The 25,251-nt window shown below is 37.2% G+C and overlaps 1 protein-coding gene across 1 annotated transcript in view; it reads left to right on the forward strand.

Annotated features, from left to right (window-relative positions):
* Nucleotides 1-25,251, forward strand: part of LOC133575325 (uncharacterized) — a 61,615-nt gene that overhangs the window by 8,628 nt on the left and 27,736 nt on the right. The window contains exons 4-13 of the mRNA XM_061927975.2: nt 5,108-5,179; nt 15,493-15,627; nt 17,945-17,989; nt 18,058-18,174; nt 18,372-18,437; nt 18,503-18,538; nt 22,900-22,962; nt 23,027-23,062; nt 23,139-23,180; nt 23,246-23,329. Of these exons, the coding sequence (XP_061783959.2) occupies nt 5,108-5,179; nt 15,493-15,627; nt 17,945-17,989; nt 18,058-18,174; nt 18,372-18,437; nt 18,503-18,538; nt 22,900-22,962; nt 23,027-23,062; nt 23,139-23,180; nt 23,246-23,329 (696 nt within the window). The remainder of the gene's footprint in view (nt 1-5,107; nt 5,180-15,492; nt 15,628-17,944; nt 17,990-18,057; nt 18,175-18,371; nt 18,438-18,502; nt 18,539-22,899; nt 22,963-23,026; nt 23,063-23,138; nt 23,181-23,245; nt 23,330-25,251) is intronic.

Raw genomic sequence — 25,251 nt, forward strand, 5'->3', positions numbered from 1 at the left:
TTACACCATGTATATATTACATGTTATTATAAATGTTACTACATGACATATATACTTACATCATGTATATATTACATGTTATTATGAATGTTACTACATGACATATATACTTACACCATGTATATATTACATGTTATTATAAATGTTACTACATTACATATATACTTACATCATGTACAGTATATATTACATGTTATTATGAATGTTACTACATTACATATATACTTACACCATGTATATATTACATGTTATTATGAATGTTTCTACATTACATATATACTTACATCATGTATATATTACATGTTATAAATGTTACTACATGACATATATACTTACACCATGTATATATTACATGTTATTATGAATGTTACTACATTACATATATACTTACATCATGTATATATTACATGTTATTATAAATGTTACTACATTACATATATACTTACACCATGTATATATTACATGTTATTATAAATGTTACTACATTACATATATACTTACACCATGTATATATTACATGTTATTATGAATGTTTCTACATTACATATATACTTACATCATGTATATATTACATGTTATTATGAATGTTTCTACATTACATATATACTTACATCATGTATATATTACATGTTATTATGAATGTTTCTACATTACATATATACTTACATCATGTATATATTACATGTTATTATGAATGTTTCTACATTACATATATACTTACATCATGTATATATTACATGTTATAAATGTTACTACATGACATATATACTTACACCATGTATATATTACATGTTATTATAAATGTTACTACATGACATATATACTTACACCATGTATATATTACATGTTATTATGAATGTTTCTACATTACATATATACTTACATCATGTATATATTGCATGTTATAAATGTTACTACATGACATATATACTTACACCATGTATATATTACATGTTATTATAAATGTTACTACATTACATATATACTTACATCATGTACAGTATATATTACATGTTATTATGAATGTTACTACATTACATATATACTTACACCATGTATATATTACATGTTATTATAAATGTTACTACATTACATATATACTTACACCATGTGTATATTACATGTTATTATGAATGTTTCTACATTACATATATACTTACATCATGTATATATTACATGTTATTATGAATGTTTCTACATTACATATATACTTACACCATGTATATATTACATGTTATAAATGTTACTACATTACATATATACTTACACCATGTATATATTACATGTTATTATAAATGTTACTACATGACATATATACTTACATCATGTATATATTACATGTTATTATGAATGTTACTACATGACATATATACTTACACCATGTATATATTACATGTTATTATGAATGTTACTACATTACATATATACTTACATCATGTACAGTATATATTACATGTTATTATGAATGTTACTACATTACATATATACTTACACCATGTATATATTACATGTTATTATAAATGTTACTACATCACATATATACTTACACCATGTATATATTACATGTTATTATGAATGTTTCTACATTACATATATACTTACATCATGTATATATTACATGTTATAAATGTTACTACATGACATATATACTTACACCATGTATATATTACATGTTATTATAAATGTTACTACATGACATATATACTTACATCATGTATATATTACATGTTATTATGAATGTTACTACATGACATATATACTTACATCATGTATATATTACATGTTATTATGAATGTTACTACATTACATATATACTTACATCATGTATATATTACATGTTATTATGAATGTTACTACATTACATATATACTTACACCATGTATATATTACATGTTATTTTGAATGTTTCTACATGACATATATACTTACATCATGTATATATTACATGTTATTATGAATGTTACTACATTACATATATACTTACATCATGTATATATTACATGTTATAAATGTTACTACATGACATATATACTTACACCATGTATATATTACATGTTATTATGAATGTTACTACATGACATATATACTTACATCATGTATATATTACATGTTATTATAAATGTTACTACATGACATATATACTTACACCATGTATATATTACATGTTATTATGAATGTTACTACATTACATATATACTTACATCATGTATGTATTACATTTGATAAATGTTACTACATGACATATATACTTACATCATGTATATATTACATGTTATTATAAATGTTACTACATGACATATATACTTACATCATGTATATATTACATGTTATTATAAATGTTACTACATTACATATATACTTACACCATGTATATATTACATGTTATTATAAATGTTACTACATTACATATATACTTACACCATGTATATATTACATGTTATTATGAATGTTACTACATGACATATATACTTACATCATGTATATATTACATGTTATTATGAATGTTACTACATTACATATATACTTACATCATGTATATATTACATGTTATTATGAATGTTACTACATTACATATATACTTACATCATGTACAGTATATATTACATGTTATTATGAATGTTACTACATTACATATATACTTACACCATGTATATATTACATGTTATTATGAATGTTACTACATGACATATATACTTACATCATGTATATATTACATGTTATTATAAATGTTACTACATTACATATATACTTACACCATGTATATATTACATGTTATTATGAATGTTTCTACATTACATATATACTTACATCATGTATATATTACATGTTATAAATGTTACTACATTACATATATACTTACACCATGTATATATTACATGTTATTATGAATGTTTCTACATTACATATATACTTACACCATGTATATATTACATGTTATTATGAATGTTACTACATTACATATATACTTACATCATGTATATATTACATTTGATAAATGTTACTACATTACATATATACTTACATCATGTATATATTACATGTTATTATACATGTTACTACATTACATATATACTTACATCATGTATATATTACATGTTATTATGAATGTTACTACATTACATATATACTTACATCATGTATATATGACATGTTATAAATGTTACTACATTGCATATATACTTACATCATGTATATATTACATGTTATTATACATGTTACTACATTACATATATACTTACACCATGTATATATTACATGTTATTATGAATGTTTCTACATTACATATATACTTACATCATGTATATATTACATGTTATAAATGTTACTACATTACATATATACTTACATCATGTATATATTACATGTTATTATGAATGTTTCTACATTACATATATACTTACACCATGTATATATTACATGTTATTATGAATGTTACTACATTACATATATACTTACATCATGTATATATTACATTTGATAAATGTTACTACATTACATATATACTTACATCATGTATATATTACATGTTATTATACATGTTACTACATTACATATATACTTACATCATGTATATATTACATGTTATTATGAATGTTACTACATTACATATATACTTACATCATGTATATATTACATTTGATAAATGTTACTACATTACATATATACTTACATCATGTATATATGACATGTTATAAATGTTACTACATTGCATATATACTTACATCATGTATATATTACATGTTATTATACATGTTACTACATTACATATATACTTACACCATGTATATATTACATGTTATTATGAATGTTTCTACATTACATATATACTTACATCATGTATATATTACATGTTATAAATGTTACTACATTACATATATACTTACATCATGTATATATTACATGTTATTATGAATGTTTCTACATTACATATATACTTACACCATGTATATATTACATGTTATTATGAATGTTACTACATTACATATATACTTACATCATGTATATATTACATTTGATAAATGTTACTACATTACATATATACTTACATCATGTATATATTACATGTTATTATACATGTTACTACATTACATATATACTTACATCATGTATACATTACATGTTATTATGAATGTTACTACATTACATATATACTTACATCATGTATATATTACATGTTATTATGAATGTTACTACATGACATATATACTTACATCATGTATATATTGCATGTTATGAATGTTACTACATTACATATATACTTACATCATGTATATATTACATGTTATTATGAATGTTACTACATTACATATATACTTACATCATGTATATATTACATGTTATTATGAATGTTACTACATTACATATATACTTACATCATGTATATACTACATGTTCTATCACATTGTGAATGATAGGCAAAATTCCCAAAAGAAGTGCATGAGGAATGCCTCAGTTTTGTAAATCCCAGGTTAGAATCCCAGTGTTCTGTGTTTGCTAGCAAGGTAAAATGTCAACGAAGGATCTGCCATTATGTTTACAGTGGCCCAGGTTCCTCCGTACAACAGGAGCAACTTTTGTGTTTTTAGGAATTTTCTGCAAAAATGTTTATCTCCCAAGTCTGGAACTGAATTTTGGGGCCGGATTTGGCCCACGGGCCAACAATCCGTCGTATGTTAATATACCGTGTCCACTGTATGTCCGGCGGAGTTCCAGTTTCTTGTGTATAAAGTGATTGTAAATATTTGCTGCTGCAGGGGATAACATGTCTGTGTTTGTCAGAGCGGCAACAAGTCTGCATCCGGAGGTGCGGAGCGACTCCTCGGCAGGCTCTTAAAAGTATTTGGAGAATGATAGCGCTTATACAGCTCTCTCGTCAAGGTCAGGGCCTTATCTGGCCTTGTCCATTTGGGAACACTTTGCTACAAGTCTGCTTTCCCAAGGGAAAATCTTGCCTTCACACTCAAGATGTGGTCACACAAGACATGGCAGAGGTGGCCCACACAGTGTGACGTCCCTGCAGATACACGCCTGACATCTTTACAGCTTCTGCGCATGCACACGAATGACACCCTATTAGGTTCTTGTTGACTTTATTTTTGTTTTTCAGGGTGAAGTTGAAGGTCCATGTGAAGGGAGAGACTGCTCTGTGTGTAAATGTCTTCCGGCCAAAGGTGCACGGGTAGGAAGTCTCTCACTCCTCAATACTGTAACCCAGTGTTTTTCAACCTTTTTTGAGCCAAGGCACATTTTTTGCGTTGAAAAAATGCGGAGGCACACCACCAGCAGAAATCACTAAAAAACGAAACTCAGTTGACAGTAAAAAGTCGTTGTCGCAATTGTTGGATATGAATTTAAAGCATAACCAAGCCGTGACTTATTTTGAGTTTTTTGCTGTTTTCCTGTGTGTAGTGTTTTAGTTCTTGTCTTGCGTTTCTATTTTGGTGGCTTTTTCCTGTTTTCATGTCTTCCTTTGAGCGATATTTCTCGCATCTGCTTTGTTTTAGCAATCAAGAATATTTCAGTTGTTTTTATCCTTTTTTGTGGGGACATTATTGATTGTCATGTCATGTTTGGATGTACATTGGGGATGCCGTCTTTGCTCCACAGTAAGTCTTTGCTGTCGTCCAGCATTCTATTGTTGTTTACCTTGCAGCCAGTTCAGTTTTAATTTTGTTCTGCATAGCCTTCCCTAAGCTTCAATGCCTTTTCTTAAGGGCACTCACCTTTTGTTTATTTTTGGTTTAAGCATTTGACAACTTTTTACCTGCACGCTGCCTCCCGCTGTTTCCGACATCTACAAAGCAATTAGCTACCGGCAGCCACCTACTGATATGGAAGAGTGTTACACGGTTACTCTGCCGAGTTCCAGACAGCACCGACACTCAACAACAACACATCATTTGCAGACTATAATTACTGGTTTGCAAAAAATATTTTAACCCAAATAGGTGAAATTAGATAATCTCTCACGCCGCGGCACAGTGGTTGAAAAACACTGCTGTAACCCAATGGTTCTTTTGCCTATCGCTCACATTCATTATGAAAGACATGACGATGGATGTTTTTGTTTTTTATGCACTCTAACTCGTAAATAAACGTAAATCAAAGTCTGCTTACAGTGGAACCAATGGATGGTCCTCTATTCCGCCCATAAAACCCAATTAAAAAACATCCAAAAAATACTCCATTTGCATTTCGAGACCTGAACATAAACCAAGTATTAGTGATATTGTTATTACAAGCGCTAACGCAGACAAACTATTTATACCAGCGACGTGATCACTTCCTGTGTGCCAATGTTGACATGATCAGCTGCTTCATCGTTTTCTTGCTCGTCACACTTTATTCTAGATCATAAATAAAGCTTCTCACCAGGATAGTAGAAGAATAAAGACGCACGCATTTCGACAAGTTGGTACACTTTTGACAGCTCATTTAGACCCAAAGGTGCACGGGTAGGAAGTCTCTCACTCCTCAATACTGTAACCCAAGGGTTCTCCGTTTTTTTACACCAAGTATTTTGCTTTGCAAGTACCACCGTTTTGGTCGCACATGCAGTAACACCTCAACCTAGGAGTTTTACGAGGTCTTCACTCAAAATATTTGCATCCCAAATCAACGTCGACCATTAAAATGAGTTGGAATCAGTTTAATTGGTGCTTGCCCCCCTAAAACGGCCCCATTCTAACATGTACAGTGTGACATGCCTTCCTTCCATCCATTTTCTACCGCTTGTCCCTTTCTGGGTCGCGGGGGTTGCTGGAGCCTATCTCAGCTGCATTCGGGCGGTATGCGAGGTACACATGCCTTTTTAAAAAGAAAAACAAACTTTTATATAAAACAACGTACTACTGGCACTCAGCATCAAGGGTTGGAATTGGGGGTTAAATCACCAAAAATTATTCCCGGGCGCGGCCACCGCTGTTGCCCACTGCTCCCCTCACTTCCCAGAGGGTGATCAAGGGTGATGGGTCAAATGCGGAGAATAATTTTGCCACACTTAGTGTGTGTGTGACAATCATTGGTACTTTAAAGGCCTACTGAAATGCGATTTTCTTATTTAAACGGGGATAGCAGGTCCATTCTATGTGTCATACTTGATCATTTCGTGATATTGCCATATTTTTGCTGAAAGGATTTAGTCGAGAAAATCGACGATAAAGTTCGCAACTTTTGGTCGCTGATAAAAAAGCCGTGCCTGTACCGGAAGTAGCAGACGAGTAGCGTGACGTCACAGGTTGTGGAGCTCCTCACATCCGCACATTGTTTACAATCATGGCCACCAGCAGGGAGAGCGATTCGGACCGAGAAAGCGACGATTTCCCCATTAATTTGAGCAAGGATGAAAGATTCGTGGATGAGGAAAGTGAGAGTGAAGGACTAGAGGGCAGTGGGAGCGATTCAGATAGGGAAGATGCTGTGAGAGGCGGGTGGGACCTGATATTCAGCTGGGAATGACTAAAACAGTAAATAAACACAAGACATATATATACTCTATTAGCCACAACACAACCAGGCTTATATTTAATATGCCACAAATTAATCCCGCATAACAAACACCTCCCCCCTCCCGTTCATATAACCCGTCAATACAACTCAAACACCTGCACAACACACTCAATCCCACAGCCCAAACTACTGTTCACCTCCCCAAAGTTCATACAGCACATATATTTCCCCAAAGTCCCCAAAGTTACGTACGTGACATGCACATAGCGGCACGCACGTACGGGCAAGCGATCAAATGTTTGGAAGCCGCAGCTGCCTGCGTACTCACGGTACCGTGTCTGCGTCTCCAACTCAAAGTCCTCCTGGTAAGAGTCTCTGTTGTCCCAGTTCTCCACAGGCCAATGGTAAAGCTTGACTGTCATCTTTCGGGAATGTAAACAATGAAACACCTGCCGTGTTTGTGTTGCTGCAGCCGCCCGCAATACACCGCTTCCCACCTACAGCTTTCTTCTTTGCTGTCTCCATTGTTCATTGAACAAATTGCAAAAGATTCACCAACACAGATGTCCAGAATACAGTGGAATTTTGCGATGAAAACAGACGACTTAATAGCTGGCCACCATGCTGCCTCAAAATGTCCTCTACAATCCGTGACGTCACGCGCTGACGTCATCATACCGAGACGTTTTCAGCAGGATATTTCGCGCAAAATTTAAAATTGCACTTTAGTAAGCTAACCCGGCCGTATTGGCATGTGTTGCAATGTTAAGATTTCATCATTGATATATAAACTATCAGACTGCGTGGTCGGTAGTAGTGGGTTTCAGTAGGCCTTTAATTTAACTTAAATAACAACTACAGTATTTCTTTTTGAAGTAATGTAATAATAATGTACACCTTGGAGGGGGGACTTCTTACATTGTCTCGTTCCAGCTGCTTCTCCGTCAAATACAACATTAGCAACTTCTACATTTTTCATGGATAAATGTCCACCGTTTAGACATTATTTTAACATTGAAAAGCTCCACCAAGTTGGCGACCCACACTGTTTTTTAAAGTTAAAGTACCAATGATTGTCACACACACACTAGGTGTGGTGGAATGTGTCCTCTGCATTTGACCCATCCCCTTGTTCACCCTCTGGGAGGTGAGAGGAGCAGTGAGCAGCAGCGGTGGCCGCGCCCGGGAATAATTTTTGGTGATTTAACCCCCAATTCTAACCCTTGATGCTGAGTGCCAAGCAGGGAGGTAATGGGTCCCATTTTTATAGTCTTTGGTATGACTTGGCCGGGGTTTGAACTCACGACCTACCGATCTCAGGGCGGACACTCTAACCACAAGGCCACTGAGTAGTTTGATGATTTAACTATTTAATTCAATGAACATCATCCATTTCTTCTCAACACTGTCCTTCACACCCACTTTCTTCCTTCCCATGGTTGGATAAGCCAAGTTATGTCCATCTCCAGCTATAAGCTAATGCTAGCGAGTCAGACCAGATGTTTGGGCGGACCTTACGGGGATCACTGTGACATTTGCTTTGCCAACTAAGAGTGGAGATGCTAGTATGCTTCCATTTTTTGCTTGCAACTAAAAGCGTAACATTGAGCTGAGAGACAGCTCTTATCTTAAGTAAAGGTATTACAGTACTGCCATAACATTGTGCAATAACTTCATAGGTAGATGCCAGTACTATTCAACTAAAGAAAATAGTCCTGTTATGCAAAATCAAAGGACAATGATTAATCAATCAATCAATCAATGTTTATTTATATAGCCCTAAATCACATGTGTCTCAAAGGGCTGCACAAGCCACAACGACATCCTCGGTTCAGATCCCACTTCAGGGCAAGGAAAATCTCAACCCAGTGGGATGACAATGAGAAACCTTGGAGAGGACCGCAGATGTGGGGGACCCCCCTCTAAGGCGACCGGTGCAATAGACGTCGAGTGGATCTCGCATAATATTGTGAAAGTCCAGTCCATAGTTGATCTAACATAATAGTGAGAGTCCAGTCGATAGTGGGGCCAGATCCATGTTCCTCGAGTGTGCAACAGGAGCACTCACAGGTTTTTGAGAATTTGCTGCAAAAATGTTTGTCTCTGAAGTTCTCCCAAGGGCCAGTATGGGGGATTTGGCCCCAGGTCCGTCAGTTGAAAATCCCTACTCTGTGCGGATATTTAGGGCCACAACTGCGTGATCAGAAAGGCTCGAACCCTTTTTAAGTCAATTGAGATGCGCTAGCTTCAAATTTTAAACAATGAATGACATTTGGAGCTTTGGAGAGTTCAATGTTGTTGGTAACTTACAAGATCAAACCCATCCATCCATCCATCCATTTTCTACCGCTTGTCCCTTTTGGGGTCGCGGGGGGTCGCTGGAGCCTATCTCAGCCTATCTACACCCTGGACAAGTGTCCACCTCATCCCAGGGCCAGCACAGATAGACAACATTCACACACTAGGGCCCATTTAGTGTTGCCAATCAACCTTTCCCCGGGTGCATGTCACCATTCAGCAATATTAACCCTCAGACTTTTGTTGTCCTTTCAGTACATTTTTGCTGTATTTTCCTCCATTACACATGATTTTTTTTTCCAAATATGTTTTTTTCACGTGACAGTAAATGTTTTAATGTCCCTTTCCAATTCTCTCACAAGTGTGTGATACACCGGCAGTTATTTGACAACACTCCAAAGTCAAATTTTCAAAGAGCATAAAAACATACAGAGCCCTAAAGCAGGGGTCGGGAACCTTTTTCTCAGAGAGAGCCATGCCCATGAAAGACAAATATTTTAAAATGTATTTCCGTGAGACCCGTATAATATTTTTTAACACTGAATACGAAGGTCCTGGGCAGTCCTGAGTTCAATCCCGGGCTCGGGATCTTTCTGTGTGGAGTTTGCATGTTCTCCCCATGACTGCGTTGGTTCCCTCCAGGTCATACTTGCCAACCCTCACGGATTTTCCGGGAGACTCCCGAAATTCAGCGCCTCTCCCGAAAACCTCCCGGGACAAATTTTCTCCCGAAAATCTCCCGAAATTCAGGCGGACCTGAGTGACGTGTCGACAGCCTGTTTTCACGTCCGCTTTCCCACAATATAAACAGCGTGCCTGCCCAATCACGTTATAACTGTAGAATGATCGAGGGCAAGTTCTTGGTTTCTTATGTGGGTTTATTGTTAGGCAGTTTCATTAACGTCCTCCCAGCGCGGTAACAACACACAACAACACACTCACGTTTTCGTCTACCGTAAAGCAGTTCGTCTGCCGTAAACAGCAATGTTGTGACACTCCTAAACAGGACAATACTGCCATCTACTGTACATGCATATGTGACAATAACATATACGGCTTTTAGAGAGTGCAGTGCACAACTGCGCACACAACAAGGAGACGAAGCAGAATGCATCATCAGAGAGGGTGTTCAGCATGGTTAGAAAAATAGTGACAGAGAATAGAACAAGGATGGACAATTCAACCCTTAACTCAACAATGAGTAGATGAGTGTTATGTGTGTGTATATGTGTAAATAAATGAACACTGAAATTCAAGTATTTCTCTTATTTATATATATATATATATATATATATATATATATATATATATATATATGTATATATATATATATATATATATATATATATATATATATATATATATATATATATATACATATAATAAAATAAATATATATATATATATATAGCTAGAATTCACTGAAAGTCAAGTATTTCTTATATATATATATATATATATATATGAAATACTTGACTTGGTGAATTCTAGCTGTAAATATACTCCTCCCCTCTTAACCACGCCCCCACCCCTACCACGCCCCCCGACCCCCACCTCCCGAAATCGAAGGTCTCAAGGTTGGCAAGTATGCTCCGGGTACTCCGGCTTCCTCCCACCTCCAAAGACATGCACCTGGGGATAGGTTGATTGGCAACACTAAATGGTCCCTAGTGTGTGAATGTGAGTGTGAATGTTGTCTGTCTATCTGTGTTGGCCCTGCGATGAGGTGGCGACTTGTCCAGGGTGTACCCCGCCTTCCGCCAGAATGCAGCTGAGATAGGCTCCAGCACCCCCCGCGACCCCAAAAAGGGACAATCTGTAGAAAATGGATGGATGAATACAACTAATTGTGTGCATTTTTAAGTAAGACCAACATTTTTAGAGTATAATAAGTCTCTTATTCTTTTTAATAACATTGTTATTCTGAAGCTAGCCAATAATAAATAAAATACTTCTTACCATTAAAATGCATGAGAATGTTTTATATTTTGAACGTTATTTTTAACACTGTGATTACCAGCGGAATTATTCATTACTTATTGTGTTAAAGGGGAACATTATCACAATTTCAGAATGGTTAAAACCATTAAAAATCAGTTCCCAGTGGCTTATTATATTTTTCGAAGTTTTTTTCAAAATTTTACCCATCACGCAATATCCCTAAAAAAAGCTTCAAAGTGCCTGATTTTAACCACCCGTCCATTTTCCTGTGATGTCACATAGTGATGCCAACACAAACAAACATGGCGGAAAGAACAGCAAGCTATAGCGACATTAGCTCGGATTCAGACTCGGATTTCAGCGGCTGAAGCGATTCAACAGATTACGAATGTATTGAAACGGATGGTTGTAGTATGGAGACAGGTAGCGAAAACGAAATTGAAGAAGAAACTGAAGCTATTGAGCCATATCGGTTTGAACCGTATGCAAGCGAAACCGACGAAAACGACACGACAGCCAGCGACACGGGAGAAAGCGAGGACGAATTCGGCGATCGCCTTCTAACCAACGATTGGTATGTGTCTGTTTGGCATTAAAGGAAACTAACAACTATGAACTAGGTTTACAGCATATGAAATACATTTGGCAACAACATGCACTTTGAGAGTGCAGACAGCCCAATTTTCAGCAATTAATATATTCTGGAGACATACCCTCATCCGCACTTTTTTCCTGAAAGCTGATCTGTCCAGTTTTGGAGTTGATGTCAGCAGGCCAGGGAAGCTAGGGTCGATAGGGGGTTTAGCTCGCTCGTCTGCGGGAACAAACTGCCGCCATTGCTTGCCGTGCTAGCGAGGCCCTTTGTCCCTGAATTGCTCACACACTCCGGCAGATTGATTTGACTCGGTGTTTGAGAAAATGGCGGATTGCTTCCCGATGTGACGCCACGTTGTGACGTCATCGCTCCGAGAAGTTCGGAAATCGGTTAAAAAAAAATATGGTCTTTTTTCTGCAACATCAAGGTATATATTGACGCTTACATAGGTCTGGTGATAATGTTCCCCTTTAATGCATGTCAGCTAAGATGTATCTGAGAGCCAGATGCAGTCATCAAAAGAGCCACATATGGCTCGAGAGCCATAGGTTCCCTACCCCTGGTCTAAAGGGACATGGATGTTTTGCGAGATCTCGCAAAAGGTTTTTTTCCTATGTCAGTAAACCGGAAGTGAAACAGACACAGCGATGGAGGAGCGGGAGCATGCGGGAGCCTACCCATCATCTGTGCTCTGTTGTGGGACTATAATACGATTTGATGTCTCTATATGATAGGCCAATACTAAAATAGAAATCAATAAACGTCTCCCACGGATGATGGGTAGGCTCCTCCATTGCTGTGTCTGTTTCACTTCCGGTTCACCATCGCTGTGTCTGTTTTACTTCCGGTTCACTGACATCGGAAAAAAACCTTTTGCGAGATTTCGCAAAACAATTTTTTCCCCTCCATGTCCCTTTAGGGCAGTGGTTCTTAACCATACTTGCCAACCCTCCCGAATTTTCCGTGAGACTCCCGAAATTCAGCGCCTCTCCCGAAAATCTCCCGATTTTCTGCCGGAGCTGGAAGCCACGCCCCCTCCAGCTCCATGCGGACCTGAGTGAGGACAGCCTTTTTTCATGACAGGAGGACAACAGGGTGACAAGAACTAAATCATCCAGACTAGAGATAAATTCTATTATTATGTTTATCTTACCTAAAAATAAATATATTTATTAATTAAAAAAAAAAACTAAATACATTTTTACTATATTTTGCTAAAAAGATCAAAATTAATTGTATTTTTATTTGTATTTTTTCGTGACTCCTTATTACATCCAGCCATAGAATTATACATTAAAATAAACATATTTGAAATAATTGATTTTAAATTATCATAATAATTCATTTAAAATGACCATATTTAATTATTAAAATAATTGCTTGTTTATCAACAACTTTAGCATTTTATTCATTACATTTTGAAACTCTCAGAAGCCAAGTTATGTTATATTCCTTAATATTTATTTATGCAAGTTTGAAGTATCAATTATCTAAACACAGTTTGTTTGCATATTTTCAGGATGTAGATATATATATATATATATATATATATATATATATATATATATATATATATATATATATATATATATATGTATGAAATACTTGACTTGGTGAATTCTAGCTGTCAATATACTCCTCCCCTCTTAACCACGCCCCCAACCACGCCCCAGCCCACCCCCGACCCCGCCCCCACCCCCCACCTCCCGAAATTGGAGGTCTCAAGATTGGTAAGCATGTTCTTAACCTGGGTTCGATCGAACCCTAGGGGTTCGGTGAGTCGGCTTCAGGGGTTCGGCGGAGGTCAAGACACACCCGACTCATTGTGTGAATAAAAACTTCTCCATATCGGCGTATTATGGATACCCTCAAACAATGTTCCTTCTTATTTTCCATATGCGTGAGCAAACGCAAAAACTCCTTGAGCATTCAGTGGAGCACATGTGAGCACACCTGTCCCAAACCTGACTAAATAACAAATTAAATGTTTTATTATTATAATCAAATGACAGCTGTCATTTCCATGAGATTATTTTATAATATAAGTGTTTTGGCCCACTTACAATGACAATAACAAAAAATATTGTTTTTCATGAGCTGTGTACTAGTATTGTATGTCTGGATGGAAAACGAAGAAAAGGAACATAGACTTTGCTGTGAAAATAAATAAATCATTGTATTTTATCATTTATCATTTAAAATGACATAAGAGTGGCACTTGCCAAGGTGAAGCCACGTATATCTGAACTGGTCTCTTAAAGGCAACAGCAGAAGTCTCACTGATTTGCAGGTGTGTAATTTGTTGTGAGTTCATGCACTGTGTTGGTTTCGTTCTTTGAACAAGGTGATGTTCATGCATGGTTAATTTTGTGCACCAGTAAAAAAAACATAACTTTGCCTTGAATTTGAAAATGTTTTATTTTTATTTTTTTCACTGAAGAAGGGTTCGGTGAATGCGCTTATGAAACTGGTGGGGTTCGGTACCTCCAACAAGGTTAAGAACCACTGCTTTAGGGGCTCCGTACTATCAACCTATGCCATAATCAAAAAATACCAAACATGCAATTTTTTAATATGGTCTATATTCCAACTATTTTCTATATTGAACCCTTTTAATGATGTCACAATTACGATTTTGTTATTTTACCAACAACTAAAAGCGGTGACATTATATGACTACAAGGCCTTCAAATGTAAAAATAAAACATTACATGTTTGGTGTTTTTGTTTAGGACTGAAGTTTGTTGAGAGATTTGAACAAAACATGTTTTTATGCCCCTCAAAAACATGTCGTTTGATAATCAAAATCAAACGTCCCCAGAGGGTGAAAGACTGAAATTGGCTCACCAACACAACCTTGATTAGTACCACAAAAAGTCTCGGATAGGATCTTATTTTTATTGAAAGACAGATCTCTCTCTGCGTACCCCAACATTATATTAGTGGTGCTAAAGTTGACCAATCATTGCTGTAACCAATCTGTATATATGATGGACTGTAATAATTAACAATAACTAAAGCATATGTGAGACTATATGATCTTTGGCACCCTCTGCTGGGGGCTTTAGGCAATGTCACTACACTGTTTGCATTTTAATCATGGTGATCCAATACTGCACAAAAAGAGAAAATAGATGTCTCTTTCTGCATTTTCATCCCCACTAGTTTGAAATTCTTGCTCACCCCTCATGGAAGTACAATTTGTGCAGGGGACACCAGGAAAACAAGGCAGGCGAGGAGCTCGGGGCCCATCTGGGCCGTTGGGTAGTGAAGGGCCCCTTGGAGAGAAAGGCAAGCTGGGAACACAGGGGTCACCAGGCCCAGAAGGACCCAAAGGAGACCAGGTAATCTCTTGTGAATCTTTTATGTGCAGGACTAGAACAGATAATCAATAAATGTCATTTTTAATTTGAGCATAAAGCTTGATTGAGGAACTTAGTTGGTTCTTGATTATGGTTCGTGTTGTCAATCAATGTAAACGTGAATCATTGGTTCTAGCCTCGACAAACGTCCCTATTTTAGTAAAAAACTTCACACTTTGAAGACACTATAATGTACATACAGTATATTAGGGTTGTGCAGTATACCGCTACTAATAAAGTACTGTGGTACTTAATGAATTGAAACAAAGGTACTATGCTGCCTTTGAATATTATCATTATCATATCATTGACTGTAATGATACCAAGTACAAGAGCCGTATCTAGTCGATACTACAAAGATTACATTGATATTTTTTTATTATCACAAAATCTTTTGTTAATTATTCAAAAACACCGGAAATACGTTCCTGGACACACAATAACTTTAAATATGACCAATGTGTGACGACTGGGTCGCATGATGATGCGAGGTTGTTCTCCCAGGAATGCAGACGGCTTCAGACACAGCGTGCAGGTAGGAAATTGATTTATTAAAGACATAAATCATACAGGAACAGACAAAAACGTGCTCATTGCACGAAAAGCGAAAACCAAAAGAACTAGCGTGGGAGCTAGCAAGCAAAAATAGCATAGCGTGAAAGCTAGCAGGAATCAAATTAGTCATCATCTGTTGCATACAGCAAATTAGGAAGCCAGACCGAGTGAAGCCAGCGCATAGACTAAATAGCCCTCTGATTAGCGCCCGGGCAACAGGTGCGCGTCCCGAACACTAACCAGAGGCAGGGGTGTGCAATCTGCCGTCATGGCAACTGAAAACAAACAAACTCAAGGTGCTGAAAACACACATAACTTGAAAACGTAAACAAACTATGATCCGGGCAGCGGATCATAACACAATGTATGATCTTGTGACTACTTGGTATCGGATTGATACCTAAATGTGTGGTATCATCCAAAACTACCGTAATGTAAAGTATCAAACGACAGAAGAATAAGTGATTATTACATTTTACAGAAGAGTAGATAGAACATGTTAAAACAGAAAATAAGCAGATATTAACAGTAAATGAACAAGTAGATAAGTAATCAATTTTTACAGTTTGTCCCTCATAATGTTGACAAAATATTAGAATAATAAATGACACAATATGTTACTGCATACGTCATTACTGCATACGTCAGCAGCCTTTGTTTGTTTACTTACTACTAAAAGACAAGTTGTCTAGTATGTTCACTATTTTATTTAAGGACTAAATTGCAATAATAAACATATGTTTAATGTACCCTAAGACTTTTTGTTAAAATAAAGACAATAATGACATTGATTTTGTGGTCCTTTTATTAAGAAAAGTATCAAAATACATTTTGGTACCGGTACCAAAATATTGATATCCCGACAACCCAGATCTATGAATTATTTATGCTCTATTTATATACCAAACCAACATAACAAAGGGCTAATGGCTCAACAATTGTTCAACGTTTTTATCCAAACAACACAACATTACAGCAAGATATAGTTTTACTTTGTGTCTGCGAATATTTGCGACATTGTTGAACACTTTGGGAGTTTCGGAGTGATAAACAATCAGTGGCTTCACGTAGTCACCGCCACCATTAGCACAAACTAGCAGTGTGAGGCGATCCTTCATTGACTTGTGTCCCGGTAGTGCCTTCTTCTTCGCTGTAACCAAACTCCGCTGTGGCATCGTTTTCGGTCTCATCACAATTAAAGACTTTCTGCGGAACAAAGCCTCTATGCTGATAAAATCCTAGAATTGAAGGGGTCACAAGCAAGGGGCTAACTAGCTAAAATTCTAGTTCAATAGTTGTCAAGGAACCTGGAGCTATACATCAAGACTGTGACAGTTTGGACACATTTAAAGTGTTTGTGGTCACACAAAGTGATCTCTAAGACATGCTGTCACAGCCCTGAAGGTACGACAATGGTGGAAATAAACTCGTCAGAAGTGCTGCTGGCCTTCGAAGCTCAGAGAAATGTCCGCGCCGGTGATGTACACAGGATGCGATGTAGGGGGCACTGCTGCTTTGAAATGGCCGTGCCTGCGTGTGCAGGAAGTTCTTCAAGCAGCAAGCAAAATAAATAAATGAAGCGTTTGTACGCCGAGACAAAGTCCGCACACAGATACATATTTGGCGCAATGTAAACGTTTGTAAACCTAAAAGGACGCAAATCGGGGTGTTGGTGAATGGAGGTTACACAGTAGTCGTCGTATGAAGCGCAACAATTCACCAATTAGTTTTGTGTACATTTCAGGGGGACCTCGGGGCTCAAGGCTTTCCTGGTCATGATGGCTCTTTGGTGAGTTGACCACGGATCACTTGACCTTCACTTGTCTTCTTTAGAAAACTGAACGTGTATTTTCTTAGGGTCATCCCGGAGAAGCAGGTGAGCCTGGTTTGCCCGGAGTGGACGGCTGTGACGGGGCGAAGGGTCTACCTGGTGTCCCTGGTACTCCTGGTTTGGATGGTCTTCATGGGCCTCCTGTGAGTAGAGCAGCTCTGGCACATGAACACCAACTTTTAAAAGAAAGTGTCGAACACAGTCAAGTGTCATTATAATTCATCAGTGCAAGATTGTGTCACAATGTTCATGAACAACCTTTGTATGTGTGAAATACTGTAAGAGTGTATTAATAACATTTTTATGTGTGAAATACCGTAACAATGTCTGTACTTGTCAGGGACTACCTGGACCAAAGGGACTGAAGGGAGAGCTTGTTAATGTCAATTTGCTTCCTGGACTCCCAGTAAGATCAATAGTATCTCAATCATTCTGCTCATCTTAATATTACCAATCGTATCTTTCTTACAGGGGGATCCTGGTAGACCCGGAGATCCTGGTCTGCCTGTATGTTGGATTTTCACTCTTCTAAAGTACACCTATGGAGGAAGTTGTTTTGGAGTGCTTGAGGTTTTATTTGGTGAATTGGTTTCATTTTCCTGGAAATGAAACAAGAAAGTGAAAAAAAGGCTCCAGAAAGTGAGGAAAAACTCAGAGCTTTCAATTGATCACAAGTGGACTGTTCGTCTTTTCTTAGAAGACTTAGATTGGTCTCTCATCTGAGTAGACTTCATCAGTTCATTATCATAGACTTAGATTGTTCACATCTAGTCTTAGACTTAGATTGGTCATGTCTAGTCTTAGACTTAGATTGGTCACATCTAGTCTTAGACTTTGATTGGTCATATCTAGTCTTAGACTTAGATTGGTCATAACTAGTCTTGGACTTAGATTGGTCACATCTAGTCTTAGACTTACATTGGTCACATCTATTCTTAGACTTAGATTGGTCACATCTAGTCTTAGACTTAGATTGGTCACATATAGTCTTAGACTTATATTGGTCACATCTAGTCTTAGACTTAGACTGGTCACATCTAGTCTTAGACTTAGACTGGTCACATCTAGTCTTAGACTTAGACTGGTCACATCTAGTCTTAGACTTAGACTTGTCACATCTAGTGTTAGACTTAGATTGTTCACATCTAGTCTTAGACTTAGATTGGTCACATCTAGTCTTAGACTTAGATTGGTCACATCTAGTCTCAGACTTATATTGGTCACATCTAGTCTTAGACTTAGCTTGGTCACATCTAGTCTTAGACTTAGACTGGTCATATCTAGTCTTAGACTTAGATTGGTCACATCTAGTCTTAGACTTAGATTGGTCATATCTAGTCTTAGACTTAGACCTGTCACATCTAGTCTTAGACTTAGATTGGTCACATCTAGTCTTAGACTTAGACTGGTCACATCTAGTCTTAGACTTAGACTGGTCACATCTAGTCTTAGACTTAGATTGGTCACATCTAGTCTTAGACTTAGACTGGTCACATCTAGTCTTAGACTTAGATTGGTCACATCTAGTCTTGGACTTTTTTTCAAAATTTATGTACAATGCTCTAGATCAGGGGTCTTCAACGTTGTTCAGACCAAGGAGCTCCAAACTGATAGAAGTGGGGATTTCCTACTTACATATTTTGTATAAAATTATGTTTTATATTGAACTGGTCATGAATGTACCATATTATTGTGAAATACTAAGATATTCAAATAATAGCGGTAGTGCCGCTAACAGCTAGCTGGCTAATAGCGGACCCCCAGTTGAAGACCTCTGCTCTAGATCAGTGATTTTGTACTATTGGTCCAGGACTCAAGTGAATCAAAAAAATCCACAAAAATATTGAATGAACAGTTGAATTTTGACAGTTTTTTAAAATTCTGAAGTAAAGAGAGGTACCAAATTCAGTACTTTCATAGGTTGGTACGACTGAGTACCGATCAAATTATGCTAGATTTGTGCTAGATACCTAGGTTACATGAAGAGAAGGGAATTCACTTTCGATTCTGCTTGACGATTCGGTTCCTTAACGGTTCTCTTATCAATTCTTACTTGGAAAAAAAAAAGAGAACAAAGGGTGGAGGAGCATCAATTTTGTTTAGTTTAGAGGCAACATGACCTTACAAAGCCTGCAGTGAGTTCTCAAGAGGCACATACGTAGCATAGAAGAAAAAAACAAAACTTTTTTGTAAACAATTATAAGAAATTCATATTCTTCTATAGAATTGAATCATGTGCAAATTACACAAGAATGTAATTTTTGTTAACATGTACTATTAACTCATTACATGCAAAGTGTTGTGGTTTTTTTTGGTTATTATTTTGATGATTATGTCCTACAGTTTATGAAAACTATGAATTGAAAATCTCACAAAATGTAAGGTTTCAAAAACTGTAAGCCACGATGATCAGAATTATAACAAATAGAGGCTTGACCTGTCTCACTTGGTATGTAATGAGTTAATATCACAGATTAGTTTTAAATTTGAAGTTAATTGCTGACATAAATGGACTTTTACAACATATTCTAATTTTATGAGTTTCACCTGTATAATATAATGGCAACTTCTCTCTGACTAGAGAAATCCCCCCCAAAATGTTGCACTTCCCCTTTAAATTAGATTAAAACAACTAATGTGCATTTATAATCACATGAACACACACTAATGAATTGAAAAAAAGGTACTATGCTGTCTTTGAATAATACCGGTACTTTTATTTTTTACGGACACTACGGCGTGCCGTCGTGACATTGACGGTAATACGACCAGAGGCCCATGTTAGGCTGCGCACACACACAGAGTTTGTATAAGTAGAAACAGTGTGGAGAAAGAAGAGGGAGAATGGACATGTTTTGGCTTAAAACCTAACAATAAAGGTGAAGCTATAAACAGAAACTGAAAATTGTGATGTATTATGTTGCTTGCATGCAAGAGGTGCTTCAAAACATGGCTAGCTAGCTAGCGGCAAATGTTCACCCATATTCTGCAGCGTTTAGCTATTTCTAAGTCACTAATCCTCGCCTCCATGGTGAAAAAGTAAGTTTGTTACAATTATTCTCCCTCCAGGACGAGGAATATCTAAACATGCTTCACTCCACATCGTAGGAAGATCTAATAGCTAACCGCTAACAGCAAGCTAGCTCTCATGAATGCATACTTGCCAACCCTCCCGGATTTTCCGGGAGACTCCCGAAATTCAGCGCCTCTCCCGAAAACCTCCCGGGACAAATTTTCTCCCGAAAATCTCCCGAAATTCAGGCGGTCCTGGAGGCCACGCCCCCTCCAGCTCCATGCGGACCTGGAGAGTCTGCATGGAGCAATGTTGTTGTAATATATTGAGTTGGAGGCAATAAACAGGCGAGGTGATGAAGTACGTCTCTTTACTGTAGACTTCAGAACAGACTCACACACTTGACGTCAGGTGCGCAACACCACGTAAATTGTTGGCCAGCCAAAAAGTAACCCCAGTACGCTATAGCCAACATTCACCAGGAGATGGCAACAGACAGACATAGATCACCCAAACAACCCAACCAAAAAATGCAGCAGCTCAATTAAAAAACTGTACTTAAGCCACATTATTATTATTTTTTTTTTTTAGTACTGAACTCTTAACCCTCATTTGTAAACAATAACATGCTTATTATACAAACAGTATTTGTACATCTTTAACACAGATTTTTATACTGTCTTCAGAGATTCAGTTTTTTTGGTGGTATTTGAAATCTTTCTGGGTAACTGCAGATCACTGGTGGAGTTTTTGTTGTGGGTGATCTGGGTTCTGATGATGGCAACTCAGCAGCCCTTGAATCTGATTCAATGATGAGACTAGTTTGTGTCTGACTCACTGATGGTCCTGGTGATGGAACTGAAACACCACTGTCCAGTTGTACTGATGGCACATTTTCTGCAACTGGTGGAGACTTGAGACTTGGTGAATTCTAGCTGTAAATATACTCCTCCCCTCTTAGCCACGCCCCCAACCACGCCCCTCCCCCCGCCCACGCCCCCCACCCCCCACCTCCCGAAATCGGATGTCTCAAGGTTGGCAAGTATGCATGAATGTAAACAAATGCCATGGGTGGATCTACACAGTCATTGACTGTAACGATACCAAGTACAAAAGCCATATCTAGTCGATACCACAATGATTACATTGATATTTTTTATCATCACAAAATCTTTTGTCACTTTTGATTGTTTAGAATCCCAGGAAATACGTCCCTGGACACAACATAACTTTAAATATGACCGATGTATGATCCTGTGACTACTTCTACTGGTTGATACCAAGATTTGTAGTATCACTCGAAACTTATGTAAAGTATCAAACTACAGAACAATAAGTGTTTATCACATGAACACACACAAACGTACTCTTTCTCCGGGGTGTTTTGTCAATACACATATGTCTGAAATATCTCATTTAGTGGTCTTATTTGGCCGTATTATTTTAATGTGTACAATCTCCTAATTGCTTCAATAATGAAATGCAGTCGTAATAATTTGTGCATGTTTTTGTATTATTATGTTAACAACACAGGCTAACATAACTAAGTAAATCAATTGCTTGTTTTAACTTCAATTTACATTTTTAAGTCATAGAGAGCATGTGGAAATATGGAAACTAGGTGAAGACCAGTCCTTAAACTCCTGTTCTAGACTACTGGACAAGTTACCAGGATGGGGGTTTTAAACATTGTTAGATCAGATCAGGCTTAGAAATGATGTTCAAAATGTAAATAAAACAAAGACGGTGGCAAATGTGTTTCAGTCATGAATTGAAACTTCTTAGAGTCACTTCCAGGAAGAAAATACAATATTTTGCACTCTCTGACTCTATTCCAATAATTCTGTTAATCCAGGGGCTGATAGGAGTCACTGGACCAAAAGGCGACATTGGCGCTGCAGGCCCACCTGGGCCAAAGGTCAATTATTTATTTTTATAATTGATATATGGTCTGTAGAAATAACAACATCTTGTGTTTGTAGGGCTCGGAAGGCCTTAAAGGTGAAAGAGGACAACCAGTGAGTTACAGTCAGGAAGTCAATTTAAGACACAAAAACTGAAATGGATTTAGTTTTAATACGTTTTTTCATACAGGGTGACCTTGGGCGATCACTGCCAGGAAGTGACGGTGACGAGGTAGGACACCAATGGTGTGTGTCATGCAAACATCTTCACCACTTTACCTTCATGTTCCGTACCAGGGTGAACAAGGCCCACCTGGCCCACAAGGGCCTGAAGAAGTCATCGTGCTTCCTCCGGATTTCCTGCCACTCGAAGGCCCCAAGGTGTGTGCAGCTTTTCTCACTGAGACTCTGGAGATAGATGGTTGGCATAAATCACTGTTTGCCAAACTACTACTCGAGTCACTTTGTGTACAATGATTTGTGACATTTAGAGCATTCAGTTTGATTAGCAAGGCATGAAATCAAACTGTAGTAATATTAAAAGCCGAAATCAAACCTTGTTTAGGGCCACAAAATGCCTGATGGTTCAATAATCTGGCCCTAGCCAAAATTAAAAAAAGATACTTGAGGCAGCCATTTGTGTGCCAGTTTGCAAGAACATCTCAACCGTGCTAAATATAGACGCAAAACAGAGGTCGCAACACTGTTTCATGGTTGATAAGTCACATTGCGACTGCTAAATGATTATACAAACCCCGTTTCCATATGAGTTGGGAAATTGTGTTAGATGTAAATATAAACGGAATACAATGATTTGCAAATCCTTTTCAACCCATATTCAGTTGAATGCACTACAAAGACAAGATATTTGATGTTCAAACTCATAAACTTTATTTTTTTTGCAAATAATAATTAACTTAGAATTTCATGGCTGCAACACGTGCCAAAGTAGTTGGTAAAGGGCATGTTCACCACTGTATTACATGGCCTTTCCTTTTAACAATACTCAGTAAACGTTTGGCAACTGAGGAGACACATTTTTTAAGCTTCTCAGGTGGAATTCTTTCCCATTCTTGCTTGATGTACAGCTTAAGTTGTTCAACAGTCCGGGGGTCTCCGTTGTGCTTTTTTAGGCTTCATAATGCGCCACACATTTTCAATGGGAGACAGGTCTGGACTACAGGCAGGCCAGTCTAGTACCCGCACTCTTTTACTATGAAGCCACGTTGATGTAACACGTGGCTTGGCATTGTCTTGCTGAAATAAGCAGGGGCGTCCATGGTAACGTTGCTTGGATGGAAACATATGTTGCTCCAAAACCTGTATGTACCTTTCAGCATTAATGGCGCCTTCACAGATGTGTAAGTTACCCATGTCTTGGGCACTAATACACCCCCATACCATCACAGATGCTGGCTTTTCAACTTTGCGACTATAACAATCCGGATGGTTCTTTCCCTCTTTGGTCCAGAGGACACGACGTCCACAGTTTCCAAAAACAATTTGAAATGTGGACTCGTCAGACCACAGAACACTTTTCCACTTTGTATCAGTCCATCTTAGATGAGCTCAGGCCCAGCGAAGCCGACGGCGTTTCTGGGTGTTGTTGATAAACGGTTTTCGCCTTGCATAGGAGAGTTTTAACTTGCACTTACAGATGTAGCGACCAACTGTAGTTACTGACAGTGGGTTTTTGAAGTGTTCCTGAGCCCAAGTGGTGATATCCTTTACACACTGATGTCGCTTGTTGATGCAGTACAGCCTGAGGGATCGAAGGTCACGGGCTTAGCTGCTTACGTGCAGTGATTTCTCCAGATTCTCTGAACCCTTTGATGATATTACAGACCGTAGATGGTGAAATCCCTAAATTCCTTGCAATAGCTGGTTGAGAAAAGCTTTTCTTAAACCGTTCAACAATTTGCTCACGCATTTGTTGACAAAGTGGTGACCCTCGCCCCATCCTTGTTTGTGAATGACTGAGCATCTCATGGAATCTACTACTATACCCAATCATGGCACCCACCTGTTCCCAATTTGACTGTTCACCTGTGGGATGTTCCAAATAAGTGTTTGATGAGCATTCCTCAACTTTATCAGTATTTATTGCCACCTTTCCCAACTTCTTTGTCACGTCTTGCTGGCATCAAATTCTAAAGTTAATGATTATTTGCACAAACATTTTTTTTTATCAGTTTGAACATCAAATATGTTGTCTTTGTAGCATATTCAACTGAATATGGGTTGAAAATGATTTACAAATCATTGTATTCTGTTTATATTTACATCTAACACAATTTCCCAAC

This window comes from Nerophis lumbriciformis, linkage group LG35 (genome assembly GCF_033978685.3).
Source record: "Nerophis lumbriciformis linkage group LG35, RoL_Nlum_v2.1, whole genome shotgun sequence".
Classification (NCBI taxonomy): domain Eukaryota; kingdom Metazoa; phylum Chordata; class Actinopteri; order Syngnathiformes; family Syngnathidae; genus Nerophis; species Nerophis lumbriciformis.